This window comes from Cyprinus carpio, chromosome A23 (genome assembly GCF_018340385.1).
Source record: "Cyprinus carpio isolate SPL01 chromosome A23, ASM1834038v1, whole genome shotgun sequence".
Classification (NCBI taxonomy): Eukaryota; Metazoa; Chordata; class Actinopteri; order Cypriniformes; family Cyprinidae; genus Cyprinus; species Cyprinus carpio.
In genome coordinates, this window is record NC_056594.1 from 16,730,373 (window position 1) to 16,749,786 (window position 19,414).

The window sequence follows — 19,414 nt, forward strand, 5'->3', positions numbered from 1 at the left end:
GCACTGAACATCACCTAGACTCTCACCACACCAAAAAGTCTTTGTTTTGTGTGCCAATATGCAAAAGGGTGAGTCGAACAAACCTGTCAGGCAATATGTCTTTCCTCCTCACAGTTTGCATTAGGGTTTGGTTTACACGCTTCAATGAGAACGAGTGGAGTTGGTTACATGTGCTGGATTTGCATATGGCAGCAGGTGTGGTTTTGCTTGTCCCAAGTGCTCAGGCTTCATTTGACTGTGTGAGGTCGCACAGATGACACAAAAGCACTGTTCCAAAACCCAGTGAGCTCAAGCCACAAGTTCATCTATTAATGATTTCTGCACTGCTTATAATGACGTTTCTTCTTCTTTAAACTTGAATTCCATAGACTTAACTTCCCAATTGTGTGCTGAAGAGTTACTTTTTTTGTTTAATTCTACATGCACCAATATCTTAGATTCTATTGCACCTTTGAAGGTTAAGCGTGTAAAACATAAATTGAAGCCTTGGCTAAATGAATCCACTCGTGCTGTAGATGAGCAGAGCGCAAATGGAAGAAAGACAAGCTTCAAATTTCTTATGTGATTTTTAGGGATTCCTTATTAAAGGATCTTATTAAAAAATCTAATTTGGATCCTACAGTTTGCTCAAATTTTTGACAGATTTCGAAACTTCCCTTTTTTTCAAAAGTTTTAGAGAAAGTAATCTTCACTCAATTACAGACTGTCTTAGAGAAAAATTCTTTATTTGAGGTTTTCCAGTCAGGTTTTAGGGCAAAACACGGTACAGAATCGCCACTCTTTAGAGTCTATAATGATATTTTATTAACTGTTGACTCTGGGGCTTGTGCAATTCTAATTTTACTAGATCTTAGTGCAGCATTTGATACTGTTGATCACACTATCTTGGTTTCTCGTCTTGAGAAATATGTAGGAATCCAAGGAGTTGCTCTTCAGTGGTTTAAGTCGAATTTATCAAATAGAAGCTTTGCAGTAAATGTTGGGGAATTTTTATCGACCTCAGCTCCTCTCACCTGTGGTGTCCCTCAAGGGTCTATTCTTGCCCCTCTACTTTTCTCTTTATATATGCTCCCTTTGGGGTCCATTTTTAAGAAGAATAATGTTTAATTTCTCTGTTATGCAGACGATATGCAGATCTATTAACCATTAAAACAGAAAAATAAGAATGCTCTAACTCCTATTTTAGAATGTTTAAATGATATAAAAGCCTGGATGTCCTTAAATTTCTTAAAACTTAATGAAAATAAAACATAGATGATTATTTTTGGGCTGAGTGAGACTGTTAATCTTGGCCCTCTGGTCTCGTATAATAAGATGGTGGTGAAAAATCTGGGTGTTTTGTTTGACAAAGCTTTTAAATTCGATAAGCAAATAAATGCTGTCTTAAATCCAGCTTTTTTTCACTTGAGACTTCTGGCTAAAGTTAAGATATTTCTCTCTTTTAAAGATCCTGAGAAAGTGATCCATGCCTTTATTTTTTCAAGGCTTGAATATTGTAATTCTCTGTACATAGGAGTCAGCCAGAAAGCGTTGTCGTGTCTGCAGGCAGTTCAAAATGCAGCAGCTAGGATGCTAACAGGCACTCGAAAACGAGAACACATCACTCCAATCTTATTTTCTCTACAGTGGTTGCCAGTACGTTTCTAAATAGAATTTAAGCTTTTATTGTTTGTTTTTAAATCATTAAATGGTTTGGCACCGCCTTACCTCACAGACCTTCTACAACAACATATGCCTAATAGATCCCTTAGGTCCTCTGATCAGCTGCTTCTAATTGTTCCTAGATCTAGATTAAAACTTAGGGGTGACCGGGCTTTTTCAGTAGTTGCACCTAGACTGTAGAATTGTTTACCTCTGCATGTTAGAGCAACTCGGTTAAAAATTCATTTATTATCTCAGGCTTTTAATTCAAATGGGCACTGAAGAGTGTCACTGAACTTTTTGTTTTTACTCTGAATTTATTGTTGTATGTTGTTGTTTTTATTTTTTTCTACAGCACCTTGGGCAGCAGCTGTTGTATTAATGTGTGCTTTAAAAGTGAAACAAACAAACAAACAAACAAACAAATCATCTAAAAAAGGTGAATATATTTTACATGTATCATATTTTCTTCAATACTGAACAATATGAACAAAATGCACAACTTTACCAAACATGTGTATATACTATGCACATAGTAATATTTATATAAAATAATAGTACTATGTAATTTATAAAATACATTGTAATAATATAAAAAAGCAACACTATATAACATTGCACAAATACAATACATCTATTCAGATATAATCAGTCTATCCATTTCCCCATCCATCCATCCATCCATCCATCCATCCATGTATATATACAATAAATATAAAAAGAGATATCGAACAACAGAATGAGAGATAAAAACGATATACAATGCTGTCTATGCAGCTCACAGAGACTCCAACTCATGTGCCATCAGTTTGGCGGAGAGGTGACAAGTAAAGACTGTTTACAGTCGCTCCCCCCCCCCCCCCCCCCCCCCCCCTTCCCCCCCGACAAGTAAAGACTGTTTGCAGTCGTGTGCCATCAGTTTGGCAGAGAGGTGACAAGTAAAGACTGTTTGCAGTCGGCTGGAATGTAAAACCTAGATGAGATATTTTTGAAGCAGTCTTTGACACACATTTTGCAAATGTGCATGACATCGCTAAGTCTCCATGTCTCTTTCAACGACTCCCTTTTTGTTTCCCTCACCCGCCGCTCTCTCCCTCTGTCTGTGTAAAGCTGTTATCAGCTGAAACAGCTCTGACCTTTCATAGCTGTTAGCCTCTGGCTCTCTTCCCCAGCCAAACAGCCAAAGCACTTTATCACAAGACTATGAATTACCACAGAAAGGACACCATCTCACCGCCTGCGTGATCTAAGACTGCAGACGCTCCTGCTCTGCTCTGAACACTCTTTCTTTCAAGCCCTTCACAGACACTGGCTAAACACGACTGACATAACCTGTGTTTTTTGACTGCTCTGGTCGTGGACACATCTTGTCTGGAGCTCATTTGTCTTTCAGTTCCACTGTGTTGCTCTAACCAATAACTATGTACCATTTACATAGCATTCGCACATATAGACTGAAACAATGGGCCCTGAAGTCTATGAATATGCGTATGTGTGTATTTCTCTTTATGTCAGTGTGAGGCAATCTGTTTGAAATCTATTTGTGTTCAAGTGAGGGATGGCTATGCATTTGGAATGAGCTGTATTTATGTCAGTCTTTGAGTAAACCGACAATATTTGGCATTATAGAAAAGAATTATAGATGCCAAATGGGAAATGAGGTAGCATGAAGCGTTTGTGGGTAAAAATGGAGTGTGTTTGTGTATGTGTCTCTGCCTAAAGCAAGATTACATGCTGGTTTGAGCATGCTTGAATGCTAACTGCAAATCTATCGCTGTGTGATGCATGTGTGCATGTATGTAAATTTGTAATCTGTGTATCTGTACCCACACATCCATCTGTACAGTACTCTTCACATCAACCACGAACAGATACACTCACAAATTGCAAATGACCATGGACCTTATAACCCTTGATAAGACAAAAAAACAACAACATTTGCAACACATTTGAGTTCCATAACATGATACATTTACAGATTTAAGAATAATTACAGAGAACACAGGATGGGACTTTTTTTTTTTACCCATAAACAGACTGACTGAATCATGTGAAAAATGTTAGGCTATAATAATACTTTATATATGGATGATGTCAATAAAACCAATAAAATTGTACTTTGATTACGAAAAAAAAAAAAAAAAAAAAAATAAAATATATATATATATATATATATATATATATATATATATAATATATAAAATATAATTTAGCTTGTAATTTTTTTTAGCAAATGTTAAAAATAAATGTATACAAATAATATGTTTCTATATGTCATACTGTACATTACAAAGTTGTGAATTTTATTTATTTAATTATTTATTTTAAAAATGTGTACAGATTTTCTGGCCATTTAATGGTTATTGCCCATAATATGAAAATAACTATTGGCTTTTTGGTATCCACCAGAATTTTAATATTGTGCATGAATAAAATTATTGGTCACAATCTTAGTTATATAAAATATTATATAATGTTATATTATTTTGGCAAATTATTAAAACATTTTATTAAATTGGTCAATCATTCAGTATCAATCATTTCCATCTATTTTAACATTTTAGACATTTTTACTGTGATTTAGTGCCAACTTGAATGCATTTTTATATATTTTAAAAACTTTTTATTTTTTTTATTTCAGTTATATAAAATATGTTATTATGTATGATGGTCAATGACCATGGTCCATCCAAGGACTGCCGTGTGCCTCTAATCTGCCATCTTGACTCCTCTTAGCCAGTGAACATATATACAGTACACTACACATCCCTACGGAGCTGCAATAACTACACTAGTTCAGCCATTTTGGCTCCATTTTCATTAAATTCGCCCAATCCATGACCACAGTGAGCTCCACTCCACCATGACGGCTCTGTTTCCTGCTAGCATAAGAGCTTGTGCTGAAAGGTGAATGGTAATCCTGCTGCTCTGTGAAGTGTGAAGCTTGACTACACCAACTGACTCCTCAAACCGAGGTGCGCTGGGGTGACGGACGCCTTGTCTTTAGCATTCTTTTTTGTTCCTCTCAGACCAACAAGTGAACATCTCACACCTGCATCCTGAATATTCACACTTTAAAGAAGATACGACGGGCGTTATGAAGAGAAACACCTCAGAGAGCAATTCAGCCCAACTCAGACTGAAAGATGTCATTGAGCCCAGCGATGCCTCTCAACACGACCGTTTAATAAGCTGTAATATTGAATTAACTGTTTTCTACAGTGCCATGAGAGAATAAGGGTTTTCAAACTTTGATGCCCAACACACCCCAAATATGATGATTCTCAGTCCAAAATATAAAGTGTCAGAAATAAAATAAAATAAAATCTAACATAATATATTATAATAGTGTTATATTACAGTGTATGAGTGCGAAAGAAAGAGAAAAAGCAGAATTTTGTAAGTCTATATCCCCTCTGTTAATTCATTGTCACCAGGTTTGTTTGATGTAAGTTGATAAAATGCTGGGCTCACTTCTACATCCCTGGTGAGGGTGACAGGATGTGTGTGGAGACACAATGTAATGACACAATGTCTCCTTCTCTTTCTCCTCCTTTTTCTCTCATCTACCACTACACGTGCCGCCCAGCGGGGCTGACCCAGCGGGCCGCGCTTGTACCGGTATGATGTGAACCTGTCAGCCCACTGTGCATTAAACCACCACTCTCATTACCGGCCCTTCCATCCTGCCACACCCGACCCCATCCCGCTGCCCACACAGCACCCCACAGGGGATATCAACCCTCTAGAATGGATGCTAAAGAAAGCTTAGAGATGTAAGCAACCAGCCTGGTCATCCATCTCTGCGCTGAGACAGTATTTTCTCTTTCTCTTCCCTTTTAGAGGCTCTCTCTCTTTTTCTTCTTTTCTTTCACTTTGTTTCATAGTCTAAAATAGGGTTGGGCATTATGATAGTGTATTGTTTAGAGTAAGAAATGTTTCAACTGTAAGTGTTTCTGCTATGCTGTGCAGAATATCCATAGTGCATTTAAAAAAAGCAAAAAATATTAAAATAGTATTTACACTAAACAATTAAATTTTATTAGAAAATATCATATATATTATATAAAATATAATAAAGTAATTATTCTAATAATTATTAAAATATTGTTGTTTAATATATGCAGCATTACTTCTTTATTATGTAAAATATGTTAAAAAAATTGATATGAATTTTCAGTAAAAATAACTACAACCTATGGAACTACAATCTATTTACCCCTCAGAAATAAAAAAAGGTAATTGCGAGATAAATTTTAAAATAAGAAATAATTAATCTCACTCTGAGATTTAAAGTCAATTTATGAGATCAAAAGTCAAACTTTCCTAAATAAAGTCACACTGTGAGAAATAAAGTTGCAAAAACAAGTACTTTAGCCACCATTACAAGAAATTCAAGTCATATTGTAAGATTTAAAGCTGCAATTATAAGAACTAAAGTTGCTAATGAGAATTAGTCACAATTACCTTTTTTACGGGGTTTCCATAATATTGTGATGTATAGGGTTACTGTGATATAAAATGACTCATAACGGCAAACTCTAGTCTGCAATGCATCCCATGGGAAGTGATTCGTGTACTGATATTATATGAGCAGGTTCTCTCTCCATCTCTCTCTCTTCATTATGCTGTCGAGAGAGAGAGAGTGACCTTGTTCTCACTCCATCTCTCCTCCTTCAGCTGTCCCTCCATCACTCTCCCTTTCTCTGACACAGCTACTCTACTCTCTTCCCATTTCTTTCTTTCATTAGAGGATGCTGTCACGTTCTCTCTGTCCAACAGCTCTTATGGATGGAAAAAAGAGGAGACGACGAGAGAGGAAAGCATATACATGTATATAATCAGACCTGTCTCTCCGACATGACGTAGATGTAGCTGTTGTCCAGGGAAAAGGCCATGTCTCTAAGAATAGGGCTTCCATCTTTGATAACCGGCAGAGTTTCATATTGGACGCCACCATGAGGAGGACCATCAACACGAATCTGACAGAGAAAGAAGAAAACATACAATCATGAGAAGAATTGTAATTGTCTGACAATGTCTTACATATATATATATATATATATAGGATAATATTATATTCTATAATAAATTATAATAAAATAAATTAAAATTTTATAAAAAAAATGTATATAATAAATGTAATATAACTAATTATATATTGTAGAATGTTATATTGTATCATTATTGTATTGTATAATTATTTATACAATTACGTATATTTATTATGTAAAATATTTTTATATTGTAGTGTATTTTCATATAATTTTATATATTTTTTAAATATTTTTATGTATTTTTATATACATACTCTATACTATATATATATATATATATATAATATATATATATATTATATATATATATATATATATATATATATATATATATATATATATAAATGTATATATTTCATGCATTATAATATATAATTATGTTATATGCATTATAATATATCATAATAATCTACATCATTTTTGATGGATTATTTTATACTTTAAACAGTATTACAGCGACTAAATGGGTTTTGATCAGGTCAAAGGTCATCTCAGACCAATAAAATCAGATGAAATACTAACTCATGTCACAGGTTTCACATTAAACCGTCTCCTCCCACTGCTTTCACCCACCCCAAAAGACAATTAAAAACCCAGGACATATTGCGGCTGTTCTGCATGGAGTGTGTGTCTCTGATCAGGGTCAGTCCTAGGTCATGTGTCTGTCTAGTAGTGCTTTACAATAGAGGACGAGCCTAACAGAAACCCAGGAGAGCAAAGATCATTCAACTAAACCAACCAGAGTTCAGAGGCAATCTTTCTCAACACGATTCTGGCCCAAAGCACAGGTGGGAAAAGCATGTCCACACTACACTAAAGCTCTGTTTAAGAATTAGTCCACTCCCCTGAATGTAAAAACCATCTGTGAACGGTAGACTCCCAATCCACTAAACTGACATTTACCGCACACTGACGTCCTGCCGTAATGGTAAATGTGTTCATACATAAAACATGTCAGCCAGTCAACAAGACCCGCCTCCTCTTGTTCAGCCGAGCGTGACCCTGATACGACCTGCCGCGCACACCACAGGGACCTTATGTCACGGAGAACTGTGTGTCCACCAGTCTACAGAGGGCACTTTGAAAAACATACTTCATTTGCAGGCAGGAAGTGGGTCTGGCATGATGGCTGTAGAGTTAAATGTTGTGTTCACTGGTCCTACAGGGGCCTATAAAGCAATCAGACATGGAGACTGCACGTAGGTTCTGTGGATGGATCTATAAAGGTGATGGAGGCACGCACAGCTTTAAAGGTTAAGAATCCCTTGGTGGATAGAGAAATGGAGCAGTGACCCCCTGTTAGATATTATATACTTTACACACATTTATATACATATTTTTATGTTTTTATTTTTTTTGGACATGCTTTATTTATTTTTATTTTATAATTTATTTAATTATTGTTTTTATAATTATATTCACACACACTAACATTCTTTCCCACAAAAAAGTTATTTTAAATCAATCACTGGCAGACCCAATGTTCTAAGTGGTATATGTACAATGTCTTCAGCTACACTGATCCTTTAATTTCCCCGAATGCCTTTGGAAATGGATTCTGTCTTATAGTTTCTCTTTCTCAGGACCACTGATTTGTCGTTCACCTGGTTTGAGTCTCTTCCTGTCATCGTTGTTCTGTCTGTCAAAGACTTCTCCTTACAAGTTTCTGCAACATTTGCTCATTACTTTTTCATTATTGGCACAATCTCTCTCTTTTCCTCCCTCGGCCCCGTATGTACATTATAGATGGCTGCCGTCCCTTTGGATGCAGTGTAAGTGCAGCTGTCTTTCTCATTCAGAGATGCTCCGACAGCAGAGCCCACGCAGAACTACACCCAACAATCACATAGCATTCTGTGTGCTGCACCCATTTTAAATAAGGATGTGCATTTTATATGTACTTGTATATCAGATTTTCATGCCAATCAGCACTGAGATCATGCCAATATAATGCTATGCTATGTTGAGTCAATATTAAGTTTACAATTTAAAATTATATGGGTTAAATATATAATGTACAATACCTATGCATGCTATACATAATGTATGCATGCTATGCTGTCTCTTTCTCTATTTCTTTTAAATATTTCATTTTGCATATTAAATCATTGGCACTCTACAGTATATATGAGTAGCTCTTTGTATACATATTGTTTATGTGTATTTGTGTGTGTTTGTATTTGTATGAGGGACTTCTGAGACCACCGGTCCCTTCCAGCTACACACTCATGCCAAGAGGACGCTTTTGATGTGCGAATGTAAGCTTGCTACAAAAAAGAGCTTGAAGTGAAACCAGACTCGCATTGAAATTCTCTCGCTGTTTAACATAACATATTGCAAAACACTCGCTCCCACACTGTGCATGAGCACTTTATACGAATAAAGTGAATACACGCACACACATCTGAAAGAACCTTTAGGGTACGCTTTGAATAGATCCCATTTCAGATTATTCATGTTAACTAACTCTTCTCGTACTAGAAACGTACTGAATACAAATCAAACATTATGAATGCTCACATCCACAAAACCCTCCCACAACCAAAGGGATATGCAACTCAGTACCTCTAAAAGTATTATTAAAGCACAATTCAATATTCTAAAAGTAACTACATGACAGCGATGGCAGGCGTAAGAGAAGAACAGTACGAGGGTAATTTAATTCCAACACAAAGCACTGAAACATAAACCTGCTCAAAGATATTCAGCAACAATATTTACTCTCTTGTCTATTTTTATCCATAACCTCTAAACCACATTAACCATGAACATTCAAAACAGAAAGAGGACCAGGAAAAAAAAATCAGAATGTGTTTCCCATATGTATTTTTCCTTCGTTTTTTTTCACTATAAAAAAGGCAATATAAAGCACAGACCTCAAGAATATAATATCCAATCGCTGTGGGACTCATGCACAATGGATATCCTTGTTTAAATGTGTGTGCATGGGCGTGCGAGGGAGTCAGAGACAGAACTCAGACTGACAGAGCAATCTGTCCCGTGGTCTATCTCAGATCTTCCGTAATCCATTTTAAATGTGTAGGCTCATGCAGTATGTTGACACACACAGAAAGCGAAAGGGACTCTGCCACCTGAACACACTGAATCCAATTACACTAAAGGGGATTCCTCAGAACTGTCTGCTCTCACAGGTCAAATGTCAGTGCTTACCCAGTAAGTGAGAGGGTTATGCTAACTGAAAGGGTTAACTGTCAAAATAAGGCCAACCTGACCCCTAACATTTCCCACATTTGACTCACTAGTAACAGACAGAAGTATTCAAGCACAATGGCTCTGCTCTATAACCTAGCAAGCTTTCTTTTTATCTCCCAATAAACTTAACATAAACATAATTTATTAAATATTTCATATATTTATTCATAGATTTCTTTATTATAATTATAAATGTATATTATAAAATAATAAAAGATACATACACACACACACATACACAGACACACACACACACACACACACACACACACACACACACACACACACACAGACAGACAGAGAAACACAGAGACACACACACACACAGACAGACAGACTGACTGACTGACTCACGCACTCACTCACTGACAGACGGACAGACAGACAGACAGACAGACAGACAGACAGACAGACAGACTGACTGACTGACTGACTGACTGACTGACTGACAGACAAACTGACTCACTGACTGATTTACTGACAGACAGACAGACAGACAGACAGACAGACAGACTGACTGGCTGACTGACTCACTCACTCACTCACTGACAGACGGACAGACAGACAGACAGACAGACTGACTGACTGACTGACAGACAGACAGACAGACAGACAGACGGACAGACAGACTCACTCACTCACTCACTGACTGACTGACTGACTGACTGACTGACTGACTGACTAACAGACAGACACACTGACATACAGACAGACAAACAGACAACCTTCACTCACAGACAGACAGACAGACAGACTGACTGACAGACAGACACACTGACATGACTGACAGACAGACAGACTGACATACAGACAGACAAACAGACAGACAGACAGACTCACTGACTGACTGACTGACAGACAGACAGACAGACAGACTGACAGACAGACACAATGACTGACTGACAGACAGACAGATAGACAGACAGACTGACTGACTGACAGATAGACACAATGACTGACTGACAGACAGACAGACTGACTGAGACAGACACAATGACAGACAGACAGACAGACAGACTGACTGACTGACAGACAGACAGACAGACAGATTGACTGACTCACTGACAGACAGACAGACAGACAGACTGATTGACTGACTGACAGACAGATAGAAAACCACCAATAAAGCACCAGGAGTAGTCTATAAGGACTGTCAGGTCTTTCTCTTCCAGTATATGGGGTAAGACGTGGAGGGATATTTCAGGTCCGTTGGACGCAGCATTATTTCTATCTCTCTCTTTCTCTCTTTCTTTCTGCTCTTGGAGAGATTTTTCTGAGCCCCAGTCCGCCTGGATAACACATCTAATCCATCACCTGTGTCAGCTTGAAGAATTCTGGTGTCAGCAAGCCCCCCCCCACCTCTCTCTCTCTGTCTTCTGATGGTTTCTATCAGTGGAAAACAGGCTCTTTTGTTCTTGCTGCTGTAGTACAACACTATCTCCCATAACGCATGTGTTACAGCAACAGACTGCTCGGCCCGTGTGTCACTTTCCATCCAGATGCATTTGAGCACTTAAGCAGATCTCAACCTCTCAGGGACAGAGAGAGAAAGTGAGAGAGCGGGAGTGAGTGGACACTTTCATGCTGACTATGATGTTTAACTATTTGCAGGGCTCAAAATTAATTTAAGTGAAATAATTTAAATAAGTAATTAAAAATTTTTAGTCTGTTTTCCAGTAAAATATCCCTAAAGAGCTGAACTGTTTAACATACTGTAGTCTATGTGAAGTTCATAATGCAAATAAAGACATAACATCATAAACTAAACATATGCACTCATGTGTTATGCTATATATACCCGCAAAACAAATGCATAATCAGCACCTAATCATAATGTCTTATTGAAACAGACTTTGCTTCATAATGTTTGAATATTTCTTTAATAATTTTTCACTTTTCCCAACCAACTTCCTGAGTCTCATTACTTTTGTCACCAACTTCTAACTTATGGTTTTCATTAAAACACTCCAATAAAGCATGAAAAGGAAGTTATACTCAAATAAAAGTTAAAGAATGTGTCATTAAAACAAAGTCAACCAATATTCTGAATATACATTAATGTCTATGGTGGTTAAAGCCCTGTTCAGATTTCCTATAATGATGGCAGGCCTCATACATATCAAAAATAATAATAATAAAAATAAATAAATAAATAAATAAATAAATAAATACATTGATTGGCAAGATTGGCATTTTCCATTTCCCAATTCGGATAATCCATGGATAATGGATAATCCAACCACAAGCAATTAAAGACCACCAGTTTCTAAAAAGTAGTTATGAATGTCATCATAAATCCCTGAGCAGTGACCTACGGTCACATGAGTACCATAAAAATTACTAGGTCAGTTTAATTACATGAATGTTTGCCATTGAGATTAAACAAAAGGACTTCATGGAGGACTTCATGTCAAATTCCTAAAAATTTCACTGCTTTGATATTACCTGACCTAAGTTTAAAACCCACACAACTTAAAGTCAGCTTTTTTCTTGCTGGTTACAGAGACCAGATCTGAATAAAAAAGGGTTGTGGTGAAACATGATCAAAAATATCCCTAATTATCCAAAAATGCCAACATGCATCCTCTCTGCTACAGCCAGCCGGCTATATTTAGAGAAGTCTTAAAACGACAGAACCACCGCCAGACTAGTGGATTGAGTCCAAGTGAGCTCATTGAAAATGAGTTTGAGGTAAAACTAATGTTGAACCAGTGGTTATATGGTGTTTTTCTGCACTTAATTGGTCTGAACTGTTTTGCATTAAGATTTATTTTGCAGTTGAATTCCTCGCTGAGGTTTCCTCTTTCTCACAGAGTTTCAAGACATGATGTTGTACCTTTTCTACTAAAGACAGCGGCTCCTAAGTTCAGAGACCTTACGAGATTAACAAGAATCTTTGCTCATGACAAAAATTAGAATGAGACTAATATTGTTTAGACTTTTGTTTATGGATTTTGCCTTACTCTCAATGGCTTTATTCATGTTTACTGGACCTGTAGAGAAGCTACGGTACTTTTTCTTCATAGAAAAAACAGTGTTCTGCTCTGGAGAGTTAGCAGAGTATTTATTATAAGATTGGGTGTCCGATTAATTGTGTGCAGAGGAGAAAAATAATGTAAACATGAATTATACAGCCCCTCTCATTTGCACAACGACAGCAAGACTCATAAAAGGAGCATCGAAACAGCATAAAAACGGCATGTTAACATAAACCACAAATTATTAGGCACCATTGAAAACTGAGACTCAACATTAATTGTGAACATAATACGCCTTTAAGTTATAAAGTATAAAGGGTAGCCATTTAAGATAATCTAAATATTAATAATATACAACAGCTTTTACAAGATAAGCATTAGGCATCAAAATCAGAACCTGTCAAATGAGTGAGAAAAATCTAAAATCTCAGTTGGGATCCAGTGAAAAAAAGAAAGTCAAATCTCAGTGGGGTGTTCAGCATAAGAACTGATCAGAGAATCCAAAACGGCCCTGAGCGACATTTAGTTGAATTTAGCATCTATAGGTGCATAATTATGCACACTTTCTCAAAGCAACTTCAAAAACGTTTGTTGTGTTGCCAAATCACTCACATGAGCATAATGCATCTCTCTGACTCACTCTCTTATCATTTAAATGCTGAAAGTGGAAGTGAATTAAATCTAAAGTTTCAGTGTGAAAGGAAAACAGAAAAAGGGAAAGCAATGCAAAGCAGTTCAAATTTCTCCCCTAGAGAACAATCATATTGCATTGCAAGTTATTTGACAAAGTGAACAAAGAGTACAGTGAAAGTGAACTAAGTGCAGACTCTTGAAAAAAAAAAATAATGGTAAAAGAACGCATGTCAGCTGCTTGAGGAAATCGAGACGGGTGCTGTATTCATTCAGATCAGTCTGAATCAAACCCTCATTTATCCTCCGAGTAGTCTCAGCCTTAAATGACACGACCAATGCAATGTTCAGACGTTCTCTTCCTGTCTAAGTGGGTGGATCTTGGCCAGAATAATCTGCAATGAGGATTAGACTTTATGGCACAAATCAAAAGTCTGGCCAGGCAAGACTATCATCCTAGTAATTAAGCATTTCTGCTTCTAGAGGCCAGAAATGCAACATGTCCGAGGTTGTTAGATGATGTTTGTTGCTTTATCAACTTCATACTAACTTCATTAAAGATGCATTAGAAAGAGCATTCACTGATACTTACACTGCTACACCTTATTTGCCAGAAAAATATCATGCATATCTTATTTATTCAGTGTATTTCTAGTAATTGTTTTTTCTTAAATGCATTATTCTTCTTCCTTTTGCTTCTACACAAATGTAGTTCATTGTCTTTCATCGTCTTGGGTGTAATGTTCTTTCAGGCTTTGTCCTTTGATAAGGTCAGTCTATTTCTCTCTCTCAATATAATACAAGTGCAGCCAGGGACCTTATCTGTTCTTCCTTTTCTTTTTCATGATGCGTGGTTCACAATGGCCATCCATTTGTCTCTCTCGGGACCTCCAGATGTTTACAGATGCCTGATTATTGTTGGAACCCCAGAATGGACCACAGCAGGTCGGATTCTGTTTGCAAATCTTATTTTATTTTATTTATCGAAAGCAATAATTTTCTTTAAAAAAAAAAAATGCATGTGATTTAAAGTGTCATCTGTATGCTTTTGATTAAATAAATAAAATAATTGTTAATCTATTTATTTATTTTATGAAAAGTAAACCAAAAAACAAAAAAAACAATGCATGTTCCTTGAAGTGTCATTTGTATGCTTTTGATAAATAAAATAAAATAAAATAAAATGACTATTCATACAGAACCTAATCAGAATCGAGTATTGTAGAAAGCTGCAGGATAATTTACCATATTTAACTTATTTTGCACTGCTTTGGTAGTTTAATTAAAGTGAATTTTAAATAATTCAACTGAGGGAGCGACTGCAGAAAAGAAAGCTGTGAAGATAATAAATCAACTTCTGGTCCACCTGCGAGGCAATTGTATAAAGGGTTTTGATTAAAGCTCACACTAATCACTCGACAGCACCATTCTACATCTATACACAGACATGATGGAGAGAGAGAGAGAAACGGAGGTATAAAGTGTGTAAATAAAGCAGGACAGAGGAAATGAGGATAGCAGAAAAAGAGAAAATGACTAACAAAGTGTCGAGAGATGAAGCGCAGCTTTGTTTGTGCTGGAAGCTTTGTACGAGGGAAAGTTGTGTGTGGATACTGTGTGTGTCTGAGAGAGAGAGACAGGGTTCGGCTTATCAGATGACCTGTTCGGGTTTCCCTACGGACCTGCTGTAGCTTATCTGGCCCCTCATGCCTCAAATACGCTGTTTTCATTCGAAGCAATATCTGCTTTCTATTGTCCAACCAGGACTGTCCACTCGTTCGATGGCCCTCCTGGGCGTAGAGAGCGATAAGGGTCACGTGACCTGTGTAGTCAGCGATGAGGGCCATGTGACCTGCTGAGCATGCTTGTTTTCATGGCCGTAGCAAAGCAGGCCACAACCCTAATGCCCAGGATTGGCCGACACCATCACGGTAACCATAACAACATGTCCCACGGGATACAGGGGGTATTACAGAGGTAAGCCCTAACGCTGACCCACTAGCGTGTAGAGAATACACACAATCAACCCATTCAAATCATGCACAATGTAGCACACGTTCTCATTTTGCGCAGTGCATACGTCCTGTGAACAGATTTATGGTGAGTCTTGTGAGATCTGTGCTAATTGATCACATGTGCATGTACGACAGCTTTCCACAACATATGTGCACAAACATATGTCTGACACACTTTCTGAAATGAAAAAAGAGGGTTTGGGTGTGGGCATTTGTTAGAGGGACACTGGACTAATTTATCTCTATTATGTTGTGTTAAATTATATATTTTTAAAATTGAATATTCAGTCAGTTGTATCTGTGTAATACATGGACGTCGCTGCATCACTTTTCAGTGCCACACAAAAGAAACATATTCAGATTCACAAACTAATCACTCTTATGAGCATGTTCTTTTTGGCAAATCAAAAAAATACAGGGAATCAAAAACAGTGCAAGCAGTGTAGTTCAATTAATTATTTTTTATGAGTTAGTTTAAGTGACTCAAAAACATACCACACCAGCAGTGTATACAGTTTATGATCAAATGACTCTTATGAACCAGTTCTTTTAAATTAAACATTTAAAAAGATTTTTCGGTTTGAATCAGTCTGACTAATCTTTTCTCTCCTACAACCCCCCAACCCCCCCAACCAACCCCCCACACACACACATAACTGGTTTTAATTATAATGTTAAAATATTGGTAATATGTTAAAATGTATTAAGATAAATAAATAAATTAAATATTAAAATACATAATAAAAATATTAAGGTAAAAAATGTATTAAAATATCTGAAGAATCATTGAAATTTTTTCATTTTCCTAAACTGAGAAGAGAGAGCACATCATGGAGCCACATCATAATTGATAGTGTACACACATACACACACCTAATACCTCCTTAGCAGATCAATAATTGAACAAAACCTGGAGGTCTCGTTACAAAGACAAGACCACCACTAAATCAACCTCTATGCATTGTGGGTAAAGAGGAGGGAGCATAACAGCAAAGCTCTCCTCTGACTCCAACTATAAATTCAGTTGAGGTTCTTTGCTTGCTGTCATTGGTGTACACCTCCATCACCTCTTAATGACATGCTGCCGTGCCCTTGTATACAGAAGATGCACACATATGTGTGGCTGGAGTAGCAGTGGACGACTATACGCCATGCTGGCTCTAAGTACTCCCCGGTTGCAGCAAATCATGTTGACAGAACCATAGGGAGGTGGAAACCAGATGTGTGTTATTGTCTCGCCGTTCAATATATTATAAGAACAGAGGTGCGGCGAGGGCTGGAGGGGGATTTGAGGCTTGCCTTCCACAAATGACCCTCCCTAAGAAACACAGGAAAGCTGATATATATTTCGACTTATTAATGTTTCTTTCGACCCCTCTGTAAGGTCGTTCTATACAGACGAGTCTAAAGGAAGGTGAGAGGTGAAATGGGAAGGAAATGCATGAGCTATGACTGTTAAGCTCTTAGGCCAGAAACATACTGTATGCAAGTGTGCAGACATAAATTTCTTGTCCAGCAAAAACATTGTGAAATATTAGTACAATTTAAAATAACTGTTAAATATGTTTTTAAGTGTAATTCATTCCTGTGATAGTAAAGTTGAATTTTCAGCAGCATTACTCCAGTCTTCAGTGTCACATGATCATTCAGAACTCATTCTAATATGCTGATAATATTCTTGTATATATATTTTCCCCCAATTATTTAAGAAGCTAGCTAGTTATAGCTAACTTTAGCTAACTTTCTCAGCAAGTTTTGCTTTGCTAGGCCACAACAGTAGTTCACCTGAAAGACAAGGAAAGCATTTTTTAATGCTAACATTAAACTTTTTACATTGACAGTTTAAGCTAATGCATGCTATAGCTTCCCTTATTACACAAATTTATGGAATGCAGCTTTTAGCTTGCGTACTATATCTAAAAGCTTTTGTGTTCATGTACTTGCACACTTGCATATTTAGAGCCTTACATTCAAATCAATATTACATTTAGCTTACATACAGTAGCTAGCAATATTTGTTCATGTACTTGAGTATGTCAAGATACCACAGTGTTAAATGAATCTCAGGTAAATGTGTTTGACAGATCTCTAAGAGACAGAGCACCTAACAATAAAAGGACAGACTATGCCAGTGTGTGTGTAAAAGGGCATCAGAAGAAATAAAGGGAAACAGACCATCTGATAGATCAAAGGATACCAGCAGTGGCATTGTGGGAAGAGAGTAAGGGTGACAACAAGAAAGAGTAAAAGAAAGGAAAAAAAACAGAAGGTCACAAAAAGATCAGCACAAAAATTTGTCCCAATTTTTCCTGTCATCTGTCTATTCAGACCAGTGTATTACAAAAAAAATGGCAGATTGGCTGAATGAACACACAAATTCACTCTCTGCAATTTGGATACACTGCAGATACTTCAGCTCTGGCCATGTGACCAAAAGCATGAATCTTACTGGTTGGACAAATTTATTGCCAGTAAGATGGAAAAAGAGTTTAAAAACTCACCTCTGTTAAAAAACCTGCTGTACTGAAAGGCAGCGAATGTTCATGTTGGTCTGAACAGACACATTAATCAAATTAAAATGTTTATCACACAGAATTTCACACTGATTATCATTCTTAATGTGACCACACTAGGAAGCAGGCTAATCAAATGAGTGCCAAATATGCATCCAATTATGCTTATTTCTCTAATTTATATTATGCAACATTTTAATACTTCACAGTTTTTCGATTTAAAAGATACTCACCTCTAAACCCATTATAATACTTTTTGATTTTACATAAGTCAGACATCAGTTTAACATAAGCCAGACATCTTGTACAATTGGGTGCTTCTTGACCACAATAAACTGCAAAGTAGACCAGATTTCATGGCGATATTCAAAAGTCTGGCTCTGTGAGAAAAACATGTTATTTTAAACGCTATCTTACATCAGTATTATTGTTCAGCTGCCACATGTTTTGAGGTTCAGTTCAGTTATGATGTATGCAAATCAAACTTTTCCTTCTTTCATCTGGCTGTGCGTCCAGTGCTCTCCACACACACACATGCACACAAGCCTGAAAGACACTGTATGTAGGCCAGAACCATTAATGCCATTACTGCCGGTCAGTGCCCAACCACTGTGTGTGTGTCTGTATCTAATTTGAGTGTGCGCTAACTGTATGCGGAAACATGGCATGATAACGTTCATCTACGAGGAAGAAGCCATGAATGGCAGGAGGAAAGTTGAGCTTCATACAACCAAGAAAAAGGGCATTGGGTGAGTGTGTGTGTGACCCCCCCAAATGTCCATTGCTAAGGCCCTAGGGCACACTCAGAGAGCCTCATTATGGAAAAGAATGACAGCTTGCTGTCCAATGTGAATCAAATTATTTTAAATGTCGAAAGCCCATTCAGGTACAGCTGCTTAGACATTCAAAAATAATGTTCTAGCCAATAGGATGCACAAATATCTGTTTAAAATAAAACATCTAGCATGTGTCATATTCTCCAATTATGGTTTATTATCAAGACTGAGAGTTGAAGAGCAGGTCTTGCACTGGGGTATTGTTGATTTGTCCCGACTGGCACTGAGAAGCTACTGGATGTCTATGTCTGCCTGTCCGTCTTTGTGGAGTGATGCTGTGCTGCATTACCTTCACCATAAAGCATTTCCTCACTCTAAACTGCCTTTGTGAGATAACGTCTGGCACTGGCAGCCTGATCGAGACACTGTGTCCACGACTGAGCGAACAGCAAATCAAACCCAGTTGCTGTTGATTTAATGCGCACTATTGTTTTGCGAGAGGCAGACGTTTGTTATAATGAGATGGAAAGCGAATGTTTTGCATTTCGTGTCGGCTGTTTAAGATTTAGTGAGCTGGACCATGGCTGTGTG

The 19,414-nt window shown here is 37.2% G+C and overlaps 1 protein-coding gene across 4 annotated transcripts in view; it reads right to left on the reverse strand.

The window, feature by feature from the left end:
• LOC109065508 (plexin-A2-like) overlaps positions 1-19,414 on the reverse strand; it is a 206,592-nt gene that overhangs the window by 98,904 nt on the left and 88,274 nt on the right. For all 4 annotated transcript variants that reach the window (XM_042713475.1, XM_042713473.1, XM_042713472.1 and 1 more), the window contains one exon: positions 6,489-6,623. In XM_042713475.1, the coding sequence (XP_042569409.1) occupies positions 6,489-6,623 (135 nt within the window). The remainder of the gene's footprint in view (positions 1-6,488; positions 6,624-19,414) is intronic.